At 38.3% G+C, this 16,163-nt stretch overlaps 2 protein-coding genes across 4 annotated transcripts in view; one reads left to right on the top strand and one right to left on the bottom strand.

Annotated features, from left to right (window-relative positions):
• Positions 1–937, bottom strand: part of LOC138190342 (CCR4-NOT transcription complex subunit 6) — a 319,292-nt gene extending 318,355 nt beyond the window's left edge. The window contains exon 1 of one of the 2 annotated variants that reach the window (XM_069133007.1): positions 542–937. In XM_069133007.1, coding sequence (XP_068989108.1) covers positions 542–566 — 25 coding nt within the window. In that variant the 5' untranslated portion in view covers positions 567–937. The remainder of the gene's footprint in view (positions 1–541) is intronic. The other variant, XM_069133008.1, reaches the window with a different exon arrangement.
• A 9,435-nt stretch (positions 938–10,372) lies between these two features.
• mRpL1 (mitochondrial ribosomal protein L1) lies at positions 10,373–14,283 on the top strand. 2 transcript variants are annotated; one of them, XM_046627504.1, is made up of 8 exons: positions 10,373–10,439; positions 10,861–11,006; positions 11,543–11,738; positions 12,037–12,216; positions 12,615–12,729; positions 12,904–13,022; positions 13,868–13,965; positions 14,078–14,283. In XM_046627504.1, the coding sequence occupies exons 2-8, from the start codon at positions 10,951–10,953 to the stop codon at positions 14,211–14,213; spliced, it is 900 nt and encodes a 299-aa protein (XP_046483460.1). In that variant the 5' UTR covers positions 10,373–10,439; positions 10,861–10,950; the 3' UTR covers positions 14,214–14,283. The 2 variants fall into 2 exon arrangements, with proteins under 2 accessions (XP_046483460.1, XP_046483452.1); XM_046627496.1 differs by having other exon boundaries at positions 10,379–10,439; positions 10,861–11,056.
• The last annotated feature ends 1,880 nt before the right edge of the window (positions 14,284–16,163 follow it).

Below are 16,163 nucleotides of genomic sequence, written 5' to 3'. Positions count from 1 at the left end.
CAAAGGAAACAAAATAAGTTTACTTCGCCAGCAATGAACAAGCTACAAACCCGAAAACTGTAAAAAAACGTATCGCGTATGGAAAATAGATCCATCGAAGACTCGAATTGACAAGTAAAAGAAACGACAGCTGTTTGCGTATCCTAAGCCTTACACCGTCTCAGCTGTGTGGAAACGAGTAACGATTTAAATCAAGAACTTCTTTGGGACACCGAGCGAGAGGTTATGGCTTTGTAAATAAGCCTCATTTTTGCCACGTTGGACTAACCTAGTGTGGCAGGCGACGGAGAGGAGTTTAGTGATTTAGGTTATTTTGACAGGAAGGAGGATCGGAGTGTCTGTTTGTTGCACGAGACATTCGACGCAGGACAAGGCGACGGGCAGAGCCATTCGACGATATGTCGTCTGTATTTGTCTGGGTTAATTCCTCGTGTCATATCGTTCGGGGATAATGCGGTGGACGAGGATGAGGATGCGACTTCTTTGGGAGCAACTAGAACCGGAATCCATAACCTATCATCAATGAGTTGCATGTATTAACCTGTTTTCTTCCGTATATTAACCATGTGAATATATCCGGGTCAACGAGCGCTCGTTAACCGCGACGCACGGGGGCGGCGAGCCTTCCACCAAAATCCGGACGATTTTCCAAGCGGAATTCCTATTTCTTTGAAGCAAGGCTCCCTGCACCCTCGGGACGACAGCCGACAGCGTTATGCGGACTTTCTGGGTTTTTTGGGGTCGGAGGAGGTTCGTAAGCGGTTATAAGTGCTCGGATTATCATTACCCACCTTCATCTACCTCTCAACGCGCACTAGAAACACGGGGAGTTTATTCCGAGTCAAATATATCGCGTAAACAAAACTACCTTGACATACACAATATCCTCCATTTATCAACTGCACCCGATCAGACATTTTCGAACGCCACCATTGGCTCGGCGGTTCTCCGAACTTTCACGAACCAGCCGAATTTTACACATAAAGGTACGGTCGGTACAGTCCCGCTATTGCTAAGAGAAGGCAGATACAAACTGACTTTTTTTCTCTCTTTAATGACGCATGCGCGGTACCGTAACCATCGCAGCATCGCAGCTGACCCAGCTGACTTAAATTAGACCACAGAGATATAAAGTTAGAGAGAAGAGACTAAACTAACTCAAAAGAGAATAAAAGTCGTGTACCTTTCTGTTTCTACTAGCGTATGCGCAGTGGTGCGCTTTCAAATGTGGGGCTAGACATACCAGCGGCTACCTGCAAGGGTGCGAAAAGCGACAGAGACGGCGAAAGAATTATTATCTTCCGTCCTTCAGAGAACCGATTTAACTCTCTTCTGAGCGCCGTGCGGCATCAGTTGTCTCCGAGCAATCGGAGCGAAGTCGCGTGCTTTCAGTATCGGTTCAACATTCAGACCGCGTTGTTAAGGTGGTATCACGTTGTTCGATCAGTGTATTTCCACCGTACTCATCTGTGAATAATACACGAGGAGTAGCATGTAGCCTGAAGAAAAACCGAGTTACTGAAATAAATACATCCTGCGATCGTTGAACGTGAATTTCGTGTCCCGAATTTTCATTGTTTTGTGCAACTTCCTGTAAACCTGAGATGCTTCAAGAAATACTACATGTAAAAGTGTGGAGCAGCCCTGAATCCAGGTAACGATCGGTACTCATTTTAATTATTATTGATTGATAATTCGAGGTCGTACATTCGAAGCTGAACATTTTTTATAGCGTGCAATGCATAAATATGAAACTAGACAACAGTAATGATTCATTTGAGAACTGAAAAGCCAATTTGCTAAATTAATTCAGGCCTCCTTTTCCATTCTACCGTGCAAGTATTGGCGATTCAGGTATTGGCGAATTCGATTCTCGACAATCTCGACTCTCCGCGTCGGGTGTCGTTTGTTATTGTTTGTGCGGCCGACCTTCGGCAAGTGCGTAGTTGCATCGTTGGCAAGTTCAACTCACAATCAGTCCTTTTAGGCAACCAGCTACGACGCGAAAAGTGCAAACGGACTTGGGAATCGAGTGTAATTATAACGCTGTAGAATTTTAGATATTTCTAATATTTTGAAAAAACGGGCCCTGCGAAAGGTGAGCTTCGTTTGACAATGAGTTCGTATCTCGGATTTCGGTTCGCGGATCGTGTCTCACGCTTGGACATACATACGTTTGTAGAATGCAATTGTGACGTGTTTATCATTGAGTGGATCATTCAGGCGTCATTATTTTTGTATAAAAATAAATTGTCGGTACGTTAACCGAATACGGTAGTATTATTGTTCACGCATATGTAGTTGTGTCGTTACAATGCGTATATAGCGCGACGACTCGTACGTCGTACCTTTCGAAACAAGTAACAATCCTTGGTGCGCGTTCATCAGAATAACGCTTTTTTGGTCGATTGGTCGTTTAAAAGGTTTAAAAATCAAAAGAAGCGAAAATAATTTTTCTTATGTTATTCTTATGAGAATTAAAAAAAATGCGATAAGGACTATCTTAATATTAATATTAAGGGCTCATTTTTTCACAGTAATTTTTTACATCCAAACGAAACTTTTGAGCCTGTTTGGGAGAAAAAAAATTGTTTTTTTTTTTTTTTTGAACCACCCTAATGTTCAATGAGTAATATTCTGTTATATTCTTATCGCAGTGTAGAAAGTGCGACGCTTCACCATTCGACCTGATTGTGAGATGCTACGCGAACTACTACATTTCAAGTGTGGAGCAACCTCAAGGAGGTAAGAATACTCATTTTAATAACCGTTTGATTGTTCAAGGTGGTACATTTGAAGCATAATTTTAACCCTTGCGTAATCTGTAAACAACGGTGATAATTAATTCGAGAACTGACAATGCAGCTTTATACATAAATTAATTCGGGCCTCCTTTTTTGTTTTTCCAGATTTAAGCAGAGACATCCGAGCAACTTCTCCATTACTCGGCAACGTCGGTGAGTTTGCACGTATTTAGGTTACGGGTTTTTCCCTGGTATTCCCCTGTCACGTGGCGTGGCGGTAACAATTGTTACACAAATCTTGGATTTCTTAGCTGCATGGATAGGCTCATTCGCGATCGCAACGTGCTTGACTTTTGGTCGAATTATTTTTGTTTCGCAATTTAATTAACCGTAGCTAACTTGAAGTTAGAAATATTACACGTTGCTAAAAGTGGAATGAGCATCGCGACAGGTACCCATCGCTCACTCGGCACTCGCGAGATCGAATTGTGTTTCGCAACTGATGTAATAATCTACGTTTGAATTTACCGACGATGTCGTTTAAGCGGTGGGTTCACCTGAGGTTTGAACGTATTCAAATATTCACATCATTGTTATAACGATAAAATTCCAAAGTCTGGCATAATGTAACGTAATCAAATTGCATCCTATGTTATACGTCATTTTCAATATTCTAACATTCAACAAGTACCGATCAAATGCTTTTTTTTCTTAGCTCGCTTAGAAAAATGCTAATTGGCATACAGGATGTTTTTAATCAATTTTACAAAAGGTTGATGTACCGATAGTTTGCCAACATTTGCTAAAATGATACATACGATATTAGGGTTGGCGGGAAACAACCGCGATACTGTATTCTGAGTAGGCAGACTACGATACAAAAACATTTTGCTCCCAACAGGTAAACAACGAAAATGTAAGTCAGTGACCACGGTGCGAATGACGAAGAATGACGTGTGTTGGAAAGAGTGGAGAATCGTTTAGATCGAATATAGGTAACCGGGTAGGTAGGCGAACGTTTTGGGATCCGTCGCGGGGTTTGTGCGTGTGTGTGAATCTCTCTTTTCCGTTGGGTGGCTTCGTTGGAAAACAGGCGAGGGTAGGAAGGTCGCGATGTACCGTGATGTTACTAACTTTTGTAATCCACAGCGTCGAACGATCACAGAAATTTTCCCAAAAGACTCCGTATTCGAGTCTCTCGAGTATTTCAAAGCATTTGAATATAAACGAAATTGAATTTTCCATTTCTTGTCACTCTGCAACAATTTTTCAATCGTTATTCAGTTCAATTATTTAGTCATTACCGATCGTTATTCCATTCAATTGATCTCTGTGATCGTCCGAATGGGCAAAACGCATCTCTGGACCATCTATCGCGTTCCGTGGTACGCTAGATGGGGAGAGATGCTGAGCTCGAAGACGTCGCGTCGAAGAGGACCGCCGACCGTCACGCCACACAATAATGCATGCCCTCCAACCTCCGTCCCGGACTTGACGCGCATCTCGGAAGAACAATCCGCATCGCGACGTGTCGGATTCGAAAAGACGCGGATGCGGATTGGGTTTCTGCAGAATTTTGCGACAAGTTCTAGATATTTAAGTTATTTTGACAGGTAAATCGGTCGCGCCCTTTTGCGCGTGTAAATTAATCACGGGAATCGGACGCGCCTTTTGCGCGATTATTAATAATCAGGGTGGCGACAAACCGGGAAAACCGGAAGTAGTCGGAGAATTTTGTCTATCGGGAAAAGTCAAGGAATTATGACGAACCATTGGCAAAAATGCACTATTCTATAAATTGTTTTCAAACTTCAGCCGTGTTTTGTAAATTCAGCCAAGCTAACTGCCGGTAATAGAATTGTACAATTTCTAATTATTCGTGTGAGACGAAGCAATATTATTCGCGTTTTTTAGATCCAAATTAATATATTCAAGATGTACATTGTACAACTTCCGGAGCTGTGAGATCGTAAAAGCTACTCAACAATATTCAAGTTTCGTGGGAAAACGTCAGGGAGTTCTGAATTTTTTTACGGGTAATTTCAGGGAATTTTATTTGAGCACAATCGGCGCCATCCTGCAAATGATCCAATGATCCAGTGTTCGAGGGATCGGTGGGATCCGGTAATCGACTCCATCCAGTGGTTAAGGTGTCCAAGGTGATCCCAGTGATCGAGTGATCGAGTGATTAGTCCGGGAGGTAACGACAGATTTCGTTGCACAATTTTCACGAGCTTCATTTTTTTTGTCCGAGTTATCCGTCTTACATACAATAGAGTAGCACGACCGTCTTCCAACGCGCCCCCACGACGGGGGGTTACACGAGGGTTAGATTTACAGCAAAAAATGAGGAAAAAAATGTATGGCGGAATACGCGAAACTTATCGTAGGCATTAATTAAAACGTAAGAAGCTTAGAAAATGTCATGTTCCGCCTAAATTCCACGACACAACTCGTCTTCCACCCGCATAAGTGAGGGAAAAAAAATATTTGAAAAATGTATACCCTCAACAATAAAATTGATTACAACGCTTCTTTTTATAGTAACAAAGGCAAACGTAACAGTCCTGTATCTATGAGGTACAATACCTCTTTTAGATTTCGCTCTTCTCCTAGATTCTTCCACTCTTTAACAAAAAAATAGCTAAAGGGCTGGGCTGAAAAAAATTTTCTACTACCCGCTCAAGGACGTTGAAATTTCGAAAAGGACTATTTTCGGAAATTTCAAACTGAGATGTCCTTAAATCTTTCTGTGGCTATGTTTCGCATGACGAAACAATAGTTTTTATAAAATCTTCAATTTCATCTCAACATACGCCTGAAGCTTTATACTTTCATTTCTGCATAATAATTATGTAGATAACCATATAATACCTACATTCACAAAATGGAGCTCATATGAATTTTGTGAGGCGCCGGCGAATTTCGTATTCAGCCTGGCAGTGCTACCAACTTAATTTGTGGCCAAAAAATTTCAAACGCGAAACAGCCGGTTTTCCAAGCGAACCTCGAAATAGCCGATTTTTGAAGCCTAACTTGAGATAACCGGTTTTTTAAACCTGACTCGAGATAGCCGGTTTTTCAAACCTGACTCGACATAGCCGGTTATCCTACTCAACCTTCGAATATTCTGTAAGCTGTTTATGTTTCAATTAATGCGTACGATAAGTTTCGCGTATTCGGCAATACGTTTTTCTTTTTGAAATTTATTTTTCCGGAATTGTAACCCCGCTGCAACCCCGCGCCGTGAGGGTGATTTGAAAGACGTTCGTATTAATATTATATGTTACACATTTAACTTAAAAAAGATGAAGCTTGCGGAAATGACCCGCAAATTTTTGACGCTGCCTCCGGGACTAATCGAGTGATCGAGTGATCCAGTGGCCCAAAAATGGATGATCCGGTGACCCGAGTGATCTGAGTTTCGATTCGAGTGAGCCAGTTGAATCGAGTGATCCAGTGATCTAGTGATCGAGCAGGGTGGTGAGAGACATTTAAAACCGGAAAAATTCGGGGAGGTATGATCGGCCATCGGGAGAAACGTACGTTTTTTTCTAAAAATCGTTTTCAATCTTCAGCTATGCTTCGTGAATTCAGTCAAGTCAACTTTCGGAAATGGCATCGTTCAATTTCTGATTACTAGTATGAAACGAAGCAATACTACGTGTTTTTCAGATCAAAATTTATATTTTCAAGGTGCACAACTTCTGGATTTTTTTTTTGTGTCGTAAAAACTGCCCATCATTACCCAAGTTTCATCGGTAAACATCGGGGAATCCTAAATTTTTTTCACGGTAAACGCCAGGGAAAAGTGAGGAAAAAGTCGAAGCATTGACTTGAGCAAAATTGTCGCCACCCTGATAATGCGAATCGAACGATCGCGCTTTTTGCATAGCACGGTGATAAAAATCGCAGAGTGTGTAGTGATAGTGAAGAATCTTGACGTAAGTATTTATGAAATATATCTGAAATATACAGAAACACTCGTTTAACTGATCGTATTATTTTCTGTTTCAGTCTTCGACTGAAGCTGGCGCGAACACATGTCACGAAAATTATTCTCCTACTACGTGACTGTACAAAAACGGGCCAAGTATCAGCTCAACGATTTCTGTTACGTTGTATTACGTAATTGAAGGTGAATTTCGTGTCCCGAGTTTTCATTGTTTTGTGCAACTTCCTGTAAACCTGAGATGCTTCAAGAACTACTACATGTGAAAGTGTGGAGCAGCCCAGAGTCCAGGTAACGATACTCAGTTTAATTATTGATTGATAATTCTAGGTCGTACATTCGAAGTCGAACTTTTGTTATAGCGCGCAATGCATGAATATGAAACTATACAACAGTAATAATTAATCTGAGAACTGAAAAACCAAAAAGATGCAGATGTGGATTTGGTTTCTAAAGAATTTTTAGGACAAATCCTAGATAATACAAATTCTTTGACAGTTCAATCTGTCGCGCCTTATTGCGCGTAGATTAATAACTGTAATCGAACACTGTTTCTTACGCGTCGATTTTGCAAGCAGTGTATAACAAACCCCAGATAATACAAATTTTTTGACAGTTTATCTGTCGCGCCTTATTGCGTATAATTGCGAGAACTGGACGCAGCCTTTTGCGCGTAAATTAATAACGGGAATCGGACACGTTTTTTACGCTTAGATTTTGCAAACAGTATGTAAACGAGTTACGTACTCTCGATGTGCTGATCTTTCAGCTCTTCGGTCAATTTTTTTACGAATCATAAAGTTTTAGGTTCCATTGCGCCTTCTGCGCGTGGACTTGATACTTTTTAGTTATGAGAGAAAGCGCGGCATTTGAAAGCCAGCGCTCAAAGCGCTCGTACCAAAATCTCGGTAGTGTATAGTGATAGTGAAGAATCTTGGCGTAAGTATTTATGAAATATATCTGAAATGTATAGAAACACTCGTTTAACTGATCGTATTATTTTCTGTTTCAGGGCAACAAAACCAATTTTTTAACAAATGCACTGAGAACCATGGAATGGTCAGTCGAAAAAGATATTCACTTTAATAACTCAAAGCACAAAGATATGTTGATTCCAAAAATTTATAATGTTTTTTATTCATCTATACAATTAATAATCGAAGCAACGAATATTAAAGCGAATATCATGTTGGACTCCACTCTTTTTTTTGTCAGTGTATGGACTTATGTGATTGTGCTATCCATATCTTCGTCTGTTTCAGGTAATAAGACTTTGCTTGTTTCAGATAATCGTTCCTTTATCCGACCTAGCTAATCGAACCTTTATCTGTTTCTATTAATAAAACCTTTTGTCTGTTTCAGCCAATCAAGCTTTTTGCCTGTTTCAGCCAATCAAATTTTTTGTCCGTTTCGCTAATCAAACCTTTTGTCTGTTTCAGTCAATCAAACTTTTTATCTGTTTCAGCTAATCAAACCTTTTGTCTGTTTCAGCTAATGAAACTTTCTGTCTCTTTCAGCTAATCAAATGTTTTGTCTGTTTCAGCTAATCAAACCTTCTGTCTCTTTCAGCTAATCAAACGTTTTATCTGTATCAGGTAATCGGACTTTCCGTCTCTTTCAACTAATCACACCTTTTGTCTGTTTCAACTAATCAAACCTCTTGCCTGTTTCAGCTAATAAAATGTTCTGTCTATTTCAACAAATTAATTTATCTCTTTTTCGTTAATTATATATTTTTTACTTATCCAAGCTAAGTATATTTTTGTCTCTATAGACATATGTCACTAATTATATTTTTCTCTGTTCCAGGTAACTGAGTTTTATTGATTATGCTGAAAAATTAACGTTTCATCTTTTAGGCTTAGGTCTGGTTCAGTTCTGGTTCAGGGTCAGCCATCCTGTTTTCACTGATACATAGATTTAGCGTATAGTTCAGCATCATCATGATGACAAAGTGTGGTAAAATTTATTCAATTTTAGTTTTTTTTAATGGTTTTACAGTCTTTTATTGCTATCATTTTAGTGTCAAAGTTTTTTTTTCGCGTCACTCATAGGTCATGCTCGATTTGTATTTCACTGTAGAATTATACAGCTCTGTCGTATTTTGGTGGTTGCGGTTATTTTACTCCAACTTGTTTCCATTTCTTCAAAGTACAAATTAATTGGGACAAACAATTTATCATAATTAACATGTGACAAAAAGTCATCTGCAAACTTTCGAAGAACGTAAGATCGATCTTGCTACTATTCTTCGTGGAGTAGGTCTACTGGGGGTACCACGTAGAAAAAACGCGCGCTGGGTGCTCTTCCGCTTGCAGTGGTGTGGAAATGAACATAAGTAAACTTATTTTCACTGGTCAAATACTAACATATTGTCGTTTTTTAATTTTATTCTTGCGTAAATTTAACTCATTATCAATAAATCTCATGTTTCGATAATGTGTAACGGATGTGGAATCATAATACCTTCGGATTTCCCTAGTTTAGTCAGAGTGAATTCCACGTAAATACATTTTCTTTTTTGATAAATTTCGTTTCTTAATTAAAGTCAACAAGGTGCATATACCTTTGGGAATTTAGAGTTAGGCAATTCTAAGATCTTTCTCCCCCACTTGACCTTTTGCAGTCGATAAAAGTTGTTACAATAAAACACGATATTTGCATACCAAATGAGCACGTCACCCGTGACAAACGAGAAAGAACTAAGAAACGTAGCTCATTCAAAACGAGCTATGTACTAAAAATGACAAAACGAACGGTGATCAAATATTGTACGTTCGAGATACGGGTGATCCGTCTGAAAGACTCATTGTACAAGATGGAATACAGTAAGAAATTAACTCCCCAAGTTCGCTTTCAATCTATATTGTAGAATGTTATTTAAAAAGTTTTATGATAAATTTATATACCTGCCTGATTTTTATATTACTTAACTGAATCCACTGTTAATAGTTTTTTCAAAAAATCATTACATTCATGTCCATAAAAAGAAAGGCAACGAATATGATAACTTAATTGCATTTTATAATATTATTAATTGATTTTAGACTCAATTAAAAAGTACAAGAGAAATGTTTTGTCACGCAGTATACGTATAAATTTATTACTCTCGACAGAAAGGAAGTGATCGGTAATAGCTAATGGTAAGGCCCCCTAGCTGGGGGCCTATTCTCGAACTCATGCGATAATTATCGCAGGTGAGAATCATCGCGTAGCCCAAACTGCATACAATGCAATCTTGTTACTCCTGGAGTTTTTGTACTTCGGCCTTTTCTTCCCGATGTTTTTTTTTTTTTTTTACAACTGTACGACTGCGTATGCACGAATAAAAATACAAAGACAGTAGTCTTATATTCTTTTTTTCTTACTACAGGTCGGGCACTTTAGCTGGATTTTCACGGGCAGTAAAATATTGCGGCAGCGGGCAGTGCGAATGCTGCGACAGCGAAAAACTGTTTCAAAATGCGTCAAAATGTGTCGGCAGTGGCAGTAAAAAGCTGACCGACAAGCGGCAGTCTGTCGGGCTGCGCCTTATAGAATAGAAACGGGCAGCTACTGCTGCCGAAACATTTCCATGAGCAGTTTTTCGCTGTCGCAGCGCCGCGCTGCTTGCTGCCGCGGCATTTTGCTGCCCGTGAAAATCCAGCCTTAGCCGCCTTCCGTATTCTATCTATCCTTGTTATACGTCTATGATTTACCAGCGTACACAGTAGCTCCTTCCAAGATGGCCGCTGCCCCCGGAGGTAAACCTGATCACACATCACACTGTCTCTTCCTTCAAATCGCTTGTTCTAACGCTGGATATCTCTCGATAAAAATCCTGAAATACAGCTCTTCAATTATGTGCGTACCCGACGTTCTGGCATTTGTCATGCCTGAAATTTGACGATTTACTTTGCTAACCTCAAAATTCATCACTTGATGAAATCAATTTGGAAGTAACCGTATTTAAAATTTACGTACCCAGAGGTTTGGTGAAAAAATAGAGATTGCTCAACTTGTTGCAATGTCTATCACTGTTACTATTAATGGCAACAATGTACTGCTGGAAATGCCGGAAGGTTGTGTACGTTCAACTACCGTTTCAATTGGTTGACTGCAAATGCATACAAGTATTCATGCACTCATTTAAATGAAATCATGTAATGAAGTTGCTTTTCTCAGGACGACTCTTTACCAGTATTTGCACTGCATATGTGAGAGGAGTTACAGGATGTTTGACAACGCCAAGCATATCGTTTCAAATGCGTGGATATGCGGCACGGCCAGGAACGCGGGAGAAAGCACGTAAAGCCAAGGCGAAGCTGGAGGTAAAAAAAGCCTCCAACGCCATTCCTCCTCATATGCGAAAGTCAATTAAGTAAGACTCGATGTATCGATTGTTACGCTATGTTGATGTCCTTAGTTGAACCTTATTATTTTGTTGGAAAGTGGCACAGTAAAAGCTTTGATTTTATTCACCAAAGCTTGTGTCAATTATAGATAAAACAGCATGATCGGTTTTCCCTATGACATTTATTAATCTGTCACCTCCTGTAAGCTATACTTGCTTTCCAAAGTAATGTACACAGCGCGTAATTCAGAAATTTTTGTGCTTATTTCAAACATTCTTCCATTTCATCCATTTTCCAACCAACTAAAAATACTCAGATGCAATGAATTTGCAAATACTCGAATATTTCAAAATCGAAATATCAAAGAAAAGAAACTTGTTTTCATTTCAACTCTTTGTTTCATACTTATTGTCCTAACAATTAAGACTCCTGATTGATTTTAACCTAATTCAAACTGTCTAAAATTCTTTTTGTCAACTCTTAATAATAAAACATGTTTTACCCTGAAACAGAGGACCTCTTCGTAGCAGGCGAATACCAGACATGAATAAAATGCCAGCAGCAGATGATGTCTGGGTGGCCAAATATCACTTGATGCGATTATATTCTTTTAACGAAGCGGTACAGTGCCACAAAGAGACACATCACCCAACTGTTTTGGATTCTCTTGACTCAACACTTATGGCCCATTTAGAGCTTAACATGAAGGTACCTCAATTTTGTTCTGCACAATATTGGCAGAAGAGTATTTTTCAGTTTAAATTCTGCTCTCATAAATTGTGAAACCAGTCTGGTTATTTCACTATATTTGAGATAAAAATAACCATTGAACCTAAGTTATTCAAAAAAGTCTTGACCGAACACAAACAAGCCACGATTTATCCATATTTATTTCCTACAATTAGAAAAAGGTAATACTAAAATTCTTAGCACCCAGTAAGGGGAAATTAATTTTACATCACCTTGCTGAGCAAGAATTTATTCACTTTTTTGGTACCAATTTCAGGCTACAAAAAAGAATAAATTCATTGAAAAGTTTAACGGCACCATCGGTATGCCATATCCATTTCAACAGGAAGAGGACAGAACTGTACTTGCTTTATGCAAGGGGGATGCTATTCAACAAGAGGCTACTAAAGCTGGAGCTACATTAGTTGGTGGGGGTGAAATAATTAAACAGATTCTGGTAAGATACAACCACCAAATGCCTATAATATCGACAAATTGATACTTCAATTACATCGGTTGCATTTGTTTCCAAATGTAAGGCAAAATTTTTATGTAGGTCTTCTGCAACCTTGAAATATTAAGAAAAACCAAGATGTTGCACCCACGTTCTGGAATATATATTACTTCAACTGTTACTAAAAATTTTTAATTCCTTCAAGACCGCTGCAAGATCGCTACAAACTCAATTTAATTTGTGAATCACGTCGCAAATTCAGCTTTTAATTTTACTCTTATGTCAACGATTTTCCGAAAATAACTGCTGACAATTCTCTACTGTGCCCTGTTTTGTACTTATCAAATTGCCGTTCGTCTGCTAAAAATACTGATCGCACTGTTGCTCCTATCTATTTCAAGGCTGGAACCATTTCTTTGAAAGATTACACCATGCTGGTTGCCCATCCAAATATTCTCCCTGAGCTAACGGCTCTAAGAGGTTTACTAAAAAAAAGGTTTCCAAATGTAAGGGATGGTAAGTTATTGATTTTGCCCCAAAAAAATAATTTCAGGTCAGGCGTTGCAGCTTACGAATTATTTTGTATAATTACGAAAACGTCACCCAAATAGAGTTGTAAATTGCTTAGTAAAATTGCGAAAACCATGAAACGTCAGAAACTCATTCCACTCATTCATGAACTCATTCCAGGCAATCTGAATCCAGACATTGCAGTTGCTGTGCATAAATTCAAACAAGGAATAATGTACAGTGCAGTGAAAGACGACCTAGAATTGGACTTCGGAACGATAGATACCCCCATTGGAACAGTAAGAAATGACCATTTTGTTTTGATTTCATTTTCGCAATTTCACTATTTGCTGAGAATGCGTCTGTCAATTGCAATCGTGGCACCAATATTTTGTATAGTTTCAACACAATCAAATGCCTTCGGAAAATCTATAAGTTATTAGTATTTATTTATGCAGCCAATTAGTAAAGGAGCAGTACAAATTAATTATTCTCATGGTCTTTCGAAAAAGGTTGAAACTTCACAAAAAGAAGAAGATAATTAACAAATGGCTTACAAATTTTCAACACTTTTACAATATGCATTACATAAGTTTAGCGGGGGTAAATGCTTTCAAAGAAAAAGAGTTTGGTAAAATTTAATTTTCTGTATAATTTTAAGACTGTGATAGACATGTATTAAATTTTTCTTGTAAGTACAAAAATCGAGAACGTGCTTGTTCTATTTTATATGGAGCGTTTCATAAACTTGTTTGATAGAATCAATGTAATCCTATAAAATCTGACCCGTTTGAGGTTGATTCTTCCAGTATGAAAAACCTCATTTGAGAGGTCAAGAACCTGAAGCGTTTCGTGAAATATAACATGAATGAAGCAGATATCCATACACATTGAGTCATACATAACCACAGTATAAGCACATCACCAAATCAAAGTAGCAGTGACTTCATTTATTGTGAAGATATGTGGTAAATATTAGGAGAAACTTTCCGGTAACGTTTCTCGATCAAAAAGTTACTTCTTCGCGTTTCTCAGAGTAATTACCCACTATCAACGTTGTTATTATAATAGTAGACGCATAATGTAATATCTGTAGTAGTTACAGTGATATTTGCGTAATCATTCTTGCTGAAACTATTTTCAGCTGGAAATGGATACGAAGCATCTGGAAGAGAACTTTTCGGCGCTTGTGAATGACATCGAAACCAGGAATCCCGCACCCGCTCACTCTTTAATTACAAAGTAAACAAGGATTTACTTTATCGATACTGGTTCTTCGTCCTCAAGAAGTTCGAGGGTATTTGGTATTTTCTTAATACTATTTTTCAAATCTGATCCTTCTTACTAATTTCAGAGCTTTTCTCATCTGTCCACCATATCCGGAAAGATTTAAAGTAGACTTTGGACAATACATCATCAAGTCAACTGTCGATAACACCGCTGAAGAGTCTGACGACGAGGAGTCCAATACCGCAACTGCATCGAATTAATAATTTAGCCGAGGGCTTTCGTTTGTAGATAAAGAATAAAAAATAAAAAATAATAAAATTGTTATTAGAATATCGCAGTGACTTGTCTCATTTTCCGTAGTGGTTAGTTTTGGTAAAACCTTCTTGTGATGCCTGCTTGAACCGTTACTCATCGCCTTTGGAAACTTCCATAAAGGCAGCTTATTTTGCGAGAATTTCAAAATTACAGCATTGAAACTTTGACTGACGAATGCGCGCAGCTGTGATGCGACTTTTTCTTACATCAAAACTTGAGTGATAACGTAGATGCACATCTTTTCAATTTTTCGGTAGTGGTATCGTTCTGGTACAGTTTTTTCTATCATCAACCATCGCATTTAAAGTGTTGAGAATAAAATGTACGTTTCAATCAAATTCCACCGCGTAAAGAATTTTTCGCAAATTATTTGTTCGCAAAAACACATAAAAAAAAACTTGGCATAAGTACCGATTTATGAGTAAATTAAAAAAAAAACCTGATCTTACAACGGAAAAACGCTCTGTAACCTGTTCCCGAAATTCATTTCAAACTAACGACAGAAATTCAATTTGCAGTGCACAATGGAACTCCTAGTTCAAATCTCGAGTACAATTCCGTCAAATTACAAATTTTGAGTGCACATTGCTGTCAAGGACTGTACTATCAGCCACATTGTTTTGGCTCACATAAAAATATGAAACTAGTGGATTTTTTAGATTACTCGATGTTTTCCTTTTTTTTTTCTTTACACGCAACGACACTTTGTATTAAAATTTACCACGCAATACCGAGGCCAGCAACAATGAATTAAAAATCACTCAAATAATCATTAGGAGACATAGTTGTCAGACTTACCTATTTTTACAACATAGCATATTTTATCGAACACAAACTATTTTCACAGAATATTATAAAGCCACAGACATGAAGTGCAGTGATTGATTGTACTAATTTCTGAAGAGTTTGTCTTCTACAATTTTAAAGTTCTTAAAACTGATACACACACACACACACACACTTATACAAGGTGTAAATCCTACCGTGCAAGCTTCATGTGCTACACAGAGGTAACGTTGCAATCGCGCATTTCTATCAGAAATTTAATATCTCAGTCAAAAATAATCATAGATCCAGATTAATAGTAGGATTTCAAAGGAAATACTCTAATGAGAATATGTAAATTTGAACAACTGGTGAATTTGAAAAATTAACGACGGAGCCAGGAATCGAACCTGGAATCTAGCGATGCTTTACCGGAGACTTACTCCACTAGACCACCTAGCCGCCTATATACTCTAATCTTTGAGACTCGACCTCAAAAACTCTTCAACGATAATTCGTTCGTCTGTTATGCTTGATCAAAGTTTTTCGAGTACTTTCATGTTCAACGGTCAGTAACTCGACAAAAATCGTGCATTGTTGATTGTGCGTTAAAAAAGCAAAGTAGGTCTTTTTACCCTAATTCTAATTACACACGTGTAATTTTTTTATATACTGAAAAAAAAATGTTCTCTAGGCTGTGCGGTTGATTTTCGATTGCTAAAAGATCGCCGACAAACGGCTATGTTCAAAAATACGTACCAGAGCCAGAAAAATCGGCGAGTATTTTCTGAAAAAGCAGAGTGAAGGTAAATTTGTTTTCTTTAGAACGCCGCTGGGAAAATTTGACTACCTTTATTTTTGAATCCGCTATCTAACTTTTAGTGCGGCAAGAAATTTCGACCGATGTACACAAACTTTTGGCCGGCAGTGTATCTAAAAAATGTCTCACTTGTTATCCTTTCGCGCAATTCGAGAAATACTCGTCATCTTCAAACGAGAATCCCTTATTATTCTCGTTATCTTGCCAAAATATTTTTACGACCCGACCGCATCATCCACTTGGCTTATAAAGTCACGCCGAACCGGTTACTCTAGATAGGGTCAATGTTTAATTGCATAAAAACGGAGAG

The sequence above is a fragment of the Neodiprion pinetum genome, chromosome 1 (assembly GCF_021155775.2).
Source record: "Neodiprion pinetum isolate iyNeoPine1 chromosome 1, iyNeoPine1.2, whole genome shotgun sequence".
Classification (NCBI taxonomy): domain Eukaryota; kingdom Metazoa; phylum Arthropoda; class Insecta; order Hymenoptera; family Diprionidae; genus Neodiprion; species Neodiprion pinetum.
This window is presented reverse-complemented; position numbering and strand designations above follow the sequence as displayed.